This window comes from Pediculus humanus, genomic scaffold, assembly GCF_000006295.1.
Source record: "Pediculus humanus corporis 1103172107423 genomic scaffold, whole genome shotgun sequence".
Classification (NCBI taxonomy): domain Eukaryota; kingdom Metazoa; phylum Arthropoda; class Insecta; order Psocodea; family Pediculidae; genus Pediculus; species Pediculus humanus.
In genome coordinates, this window is record NW_002987047.1 from 256555 (window position 1) to 262904 (window position 6350).

The window sequence follows — 6350 nt, forward strand, 5'->3', positions numbered from 1 at the left end:
AGTGTGACTCGATGGACGGATGTGTATGTGACCCTTGGGCAAATATATATGGCATGAAAGCTGACAGAAACGCCCTCTAAAAAAATAAAAAAAAAAAGGGTTTTGTTTTACGTATTTGTTTTTATTGTAAAAAAAAAAATTACCCGCCATTTTTATTTTTTCTATTACGAATCGTTAATAAAAAAAAAAAAAAACCGTTATCGTGGGTAGAGAATCGCCCCCAAGAAAAAAAGAAATCCCGATAAAAAAAAAAAAAAAAAAAAAAAAAACATAATTTCTTGGTGGTCTTTGGGCAAAGACACTGGTTTGTATGCCCAATGAAATTACTTCCGGTTGGACAAATCTCGTTTGAATAACCTGATATTTCGGAAGCTGGAAATGAACCTTTCTATTGGAAAGATGACCCAATCGATCATAAATACATCTGCGCATGATTCCTGTCATCTTATTTTATATGTTCACTCATCTGAATACGTCACTCTTCATTTCAAAAATTTCTTTCGTTTGAAAGGGGATGGGGGATGGCGAGGGGGGAGCGGGGGGAGAGAAAGGGCAGATGAAAAACGTCTTGCGTGAGTCCGAAAAAAAAATAAAAATTCTCGAAGGGACGATGACGACATTACAGAGACGGACCATGAAGTTTTTCATTTATCCGTAAAATTAGGGACGAAAACCGTTTTTTTTTTTTTATAAATTTTTCCTTTTTTTTCTCCCTTAAATTTTTTATTTTTAAATAAGTACTAGGTGGAGGTGTCAAAAAAAAAAAAAAAAAAACTTTATTCGTGTTTTCAATTTCACAGACAGTTAATCAAATGTTTTTACTACTATTAATTACGACCAACGGAAACGATACAAAACGGAAGTAATCGATTACCCGTAATAATAACAATTGTTTTCAAAAACTTTTTTGTTTTCCATTTTGTTTTTCATTTTCAGGTTTTCTATTTTATTCGTTTTATTAATTTATTATTGAACAAAATTCTTAAACAAAAATATTTAAATACGTTGTTTTTATCTTTGTTTTGTTTATGCAAAAAAAAATTTTCCCTCGACTAAAAAAAGAAAAACTACGAAAAACCCGAATATTTTTTTAATGGCGGTACAAAAAACTTTTCCGTTTTAATTAAAACCTCTTTTTTTTCTTTTAACGAAAATAAATTATTATTATTATTATAACTATTTTACTTTTTCATATATTTCTCACACTCAAAACCAGGTGGCAAAAAAAAAAAATTATTTTAATAATTTTCATCATCATCATCGTTTAATTTAGTTTTTTTTTCCTTCGTTCGCCATATTTCCTTTTTTTCTATTTTTTTTTAAAGTTTATTTACGTTTATTTTTATGATTGTTTTTATTATTCATTTATTATTTTAACAATAATAATAATAACAATATTTCTATTTTTACTCTTTCGAAATTTATATATTTTATTTTGTTTTATTACCTTATTTCGTCCCTCGAATTTCATTATCATTTTTTCGTCTATTATTAGCATTATTATTTTAAAAACATTAATAATTTGTTTTTTATATTCTTTTAAAAGTTTTTTCCACGTCATTAAAATCGTATTTCGTATAATACAAAGCTTTGACAAAAAAAAAAAAAAATGAAAGATCCGCCATCGAATTCGTCAAGTAAGATAAATAAATTTTTTTGTCGAAAATCGGATTACGTAATGTTTTGTAACAATAATGTCGAAGTACGTTAATATCATTGTATAAAGTCAAACTAACGATTCTCGCTTCAAATGACACGATATAATATAATATATATATATATATATATATATATATATATATATATTTATATATATATATATAAAAATATATAAATATATGTATGTACGCGCATGAAATAAAGTGTGTGTTTACCCCGGCGGGATTTCGTTGTAAACAAAAGTTTAAGGAGGAGGCATCTTTTTGAAAAACAACAACAACAACAACATAAATCGGCACAAAGGATTCAGTTACAAAAAAAAAGGAAAAGAAAGGAAAGGAAAAAAAAAAAAAAAGGCTCGAAATCCCTCTTCATGTGCGATTCAATAAATGGAATTAAAAGCATCATAGATTATATCCAGTTGACATAATAATATAAATAAATATCAAGTTTCTTTTCTTTCTTTTTTTTTTCCTGTTCTCACTCTCTCTCTCTCTTTTCCTTTTTCAAAATGGCGCGGGTCCTGTATGTAGTTTTAAAAAAAAAAGGAAAAGGAGGATGTACGTACATACATATATTTATATATATATATTGATTTCACGGAAAGATATGAAAAACAATACGTATAGTTGCATGCATTTGAAATTAGGGATGTACTTATATCAACCAATGAGAAAAAAGTATATAAATATATACAATAGAAATGTGTGTGTGTGTGTATCATTATTGTATTAAAAAAAGGGAAAAAATATTAGAGTGATTGTGACAGTTTCATATATTTGGGTGTTCGACAAGAGACAAGAGAGAGAGAGAGAAAGAGAGACCCATTATCAGTCCAACAGCTTCCTTTGAAATCGAAAAAAAAAAAAAAAAATTTTTGCGCCCCTTTTCTCCCCCTTTTTTTTTAAATAATAATTTTCATCATACATCGACCATTTTTGTTTGTAATTCCCCTTAAAAAAAAAAAATTATTTTATGTATATATTTTAAGTTTATGTCGATAAAATGACATTTTTGTTTTTCTGAATTATTATTATTATTATTATTATTATTATTATTATTATTAAGCCGTCATTATTTTTTTCCTTCGAAATATGCAGGAAAAAAAACAATTTTGCAAATACGAATAAAATTTTATTAACTTATTTATTATTATTATTTTTAAAAAATTTAAAGTTCTTTAATTTAATTTTATAAAATTTATGTCGAAAACTAAAAAACAAAACGAAAACCGTCTGCTAATTATAAAAATGAAGGGAAAAATTTTTTTTTTTTTTGCCGGAAGAATTGTGAAAAATATTTTCTTTTTTTTTTGGTGGGGGGTATCAAAAGGGCCGCCGACTCAATGAAACATTTAAAAAACAACCTTTTTATGCCCATAAATTTTTGTTTATATTTTTGAGTTTCTTTGACGTTTCAACAATAAATGTTTATATTTTATATATATTTAGTAACAAATTTTTTTTTATATATGTAGAATGTATCTGTTGTCCCACCGCTTGTTTAAATTTCCTTTCACCCCCACCCACCTCCCCCTCTCCCCGGCTTTTCACCTCATTTAAAAATTTTTTTTTTATTACTTGAATTTGGCGCCATTTTTTTTTTTCATATATTCGAGTTTTTTAAATTTTAAAACGAAACAAATACGTTATAATTTTTTTTTTTTATAAATTGAAATGTAAGCAAAGCAAAAAATAAAAACGTGGTTACAGACGATGATTTTAAATTATAAAAAAAGAAAAACCGAAATAAGGAACAAAAAATAAACCTGGATTGTGGTAAAAATAAATAAATAAATAAAAATTTGGGTCTTGCTTTCTCTTATATGACAATAACATCAAAATACAAGATGGCCATAAATCTTTTATTCGTTTTTTTTTTTTTTTTTTTTTTAAATGTTGTAAATTTCAAAGTGAAATTTATTAAAAAGGGAAAATGGATGAATTAAAACCGAATATATTATAAACCGACCCGAATTTTTTTTTTCTTTTTCTTTATTTTTCTTCTAAAGAGGGTAAAAAAGAAAAAAATAAAAATAAAATAAGAAAACAGATGGTGTAAAAAAGTAAAAGAAAAAATTCACGGTTTTGTCGTTGAGGTACGAACGAGCGAACGAAAAAGATAAAAAAAAAATTTTCCCGAATGGAAAAAATTTGTTAAAACAAAAGAAGAAAGAAAGAAAATAGAAAAATAAGGGGAAAGTGGGAAAACAAAAAAAAAATTGGAAAAAGTGCGCGAGCGCGCCCGCGCATTCGCATCCAAGAAAATAAAAATGGCAGACGATATAAATTTTCGTATTACGAAACGTTTTCCTTAACGCATTTTATAATCGCGTAATTAAACTTACCGGTAAAAAAAAAAAAGATGGTAGCGGGAAGGAAAAATGGTAAAATAAAAATATAAAATAATTTTTTACCACGCACGCTTGCCAACAACAAAAACAAAAACGACAACAACAACATATGAGAAGAAAAAAAACCATTTTTAACATTTGAACTTAACCTCAACAATTTGTTTTTTTTTTTTTTTTCGTCATTTTCACTGAATAAACCATAGAGTAATAAACCATAGAGTAATTGGATGTTTGGTTTTTAAAAAAATCAGGTTTTTGTGTGGTAAAAATGACTACCTTATTTTTATTTTCGATTTTTTTTTTTATATTTGAAAATTGAAGAAAATAAATAATGGGCAAACTCAAGTAGTCAATGAATAATAATAATAATAATGATGATGATGAGAATGAAAATAAAATAAATGTTTTGATCACGTATCGAAATTACAATGTAGTAGTAGTGGTATTAGATAAAAAAAAAAATAAAATAAAACGTGGAAGAGAAAATCAGTGAGAATTTAAACCGCAGCAACCGATTGATGAGAGCCTGAATAAAAAAAAATGAAGTTGCAACGACTTAAATTATAAATATTCTGGAAAATTTTATCTGGAATTAGAAAAAAAAAAAAATCAGGAGCGTAATTAGAATTTTTTCGTCCGTTTTTAATTCGCGGTTTTGTTTATTTTTAACTATTTTTAACAATTTTTTTATTTTGGTTTTGTTAGGAATTTAAAAAAAAAAAAGAAAATTTGTTGCTTGAAAAAATTTTTAACGGTTAATTTTTCAGGAGCGGTAAAAGGGAAAAAGGGGATAGAGGGGGGGGAATAAAACGTTTAAAGTTTATTTAAAAAAAACAAAAGTAAAGCCCTCGTAAAAAAAACAAAAACATTTTTAAATTATCCGTTGTTTATATACCGTACCGTATATTTTCGATCGTTCATAAAAAAAAAAAAAACCGGAAACAGTTGTTTAAAATATCAAACGTACCGACATTTATAATAAAATGATTATAAAATAACGCTACGGATCGAATATTTAATCCGTGTCGTCACATTCGCGTAACATTTATTTTTTTTTTTTAAATATATTAACAATTTTTTTTTTTTTTTTTTTTTGAAAACGGCTCTAATAATAATAATAATAATAATAATAATAATAATAATAATAATAACAATCGTGTCATTAGTCGTGATTGTAGACAGACAAAAAAAAATATTTCATCAATTTTACTTCTTTTTTTTTATTGTTTCAAGATCAATCAACACATGATCGAATGAAAAAAATACCTCACGGACGTTATTTACGTCATTTAAAACAAAAATTATCATTATTATCATCATTATCATTATTATTATTACCATAATTCCAATAGTAATGGGTTACCCGTCCGTCCGTCCTTCCTTCCTTACGTACGTATGTACGTGATACTATTAAATTACAATTTTCCATAAGGTTTACAAATCTTTAAAAAAAAAAAAAAACAACTTGCCACTCGGGATACCTGAAATCAATTATTATTATTATTATTACGGTTGTTGTTGTTGTTGTTGTTATTACCTTTTTTTCCTTTTGTACGCGTTTAAAATTCGACCGAATTCAATCAAAAAAAAAAATTTTTTTTTTTTTTGTTACAAACCGAAATTATATTTAAAGTCAAAGGAAATTATAATTATAATGGGTTATATAGATTTTATTTTAAAAGGAAAAAAAGGAAAAACATTACAATTGTTCGTAGTGGACAAAAAAGTGACACTCTTTTGATATACATATATATAGGAACTCACGAGCGCGCGCGCACACACACACAAACATTTTTAAAAAAAATTGTTTTGCTTTAAAGAAAGTCATTTGATGGTTTATAATAAAAATATTTTGACATGTTTTGGGTTGTGAGACCCTCACTGTGACATGTGTCGACATTGTAAATTATCATTTAACTTTAAAAAAGTTTTTTTTTCCTTTCAAGGTTTTTTTTGTTCTTTTGATTTACAAAAAAAATTATTGTAGTATGATTGTAGTGTGATCGTCACACTACACTTTCACTAAAAAATTTTTTTTTAAATTATAATAATTTATTAGGGGTTACATGCCGCATTTATTTAAAATCAACCAATAAATAACGACTACGACATGTTTCGATTAATTTTGTTGTTGTTGTTTTTCTAACTACAACAAATCGATTTTGTAGTGAATTTTATATAAAAATTAAGACGAAAATATAAACACTCTAGTAAAATTTAAATTTTATTCGCTCCTGGAGAAAAAAAAAATTACGTTTATACAAAAACAAACAATTTCCTATTACGATAATTTTTATTTCCGTTATAAAATTTTTTTTTTAGACTTTAAAGTAAAAAA

At 25.9% G+C, this 6350-nt stretch overlaps 1 protein-coding gene across 1 annotated transcript in view; it reads left to right on the forward strand.

The window, feature by feature from the left end:
• Phum_PHUM070940 (protein big brother, putative) overlaps positions 1–80 on the forward strand; it is a gene marked incomplete at both ends in the record, with an annotated part of 4246 nt that extends 4166 nt beyond the window's left edge. The window contains one exon of the mRNA XM_002423536.1: positions 3–80. Coding sequence (XP_002423581.1) covers positions 3–80 — 78 coding nt within the window. The remainder of the gene's footprint in view (positions 1–2) is intronic.
• Positions 81–6350: the final 6270 nt, after the last annotated feature.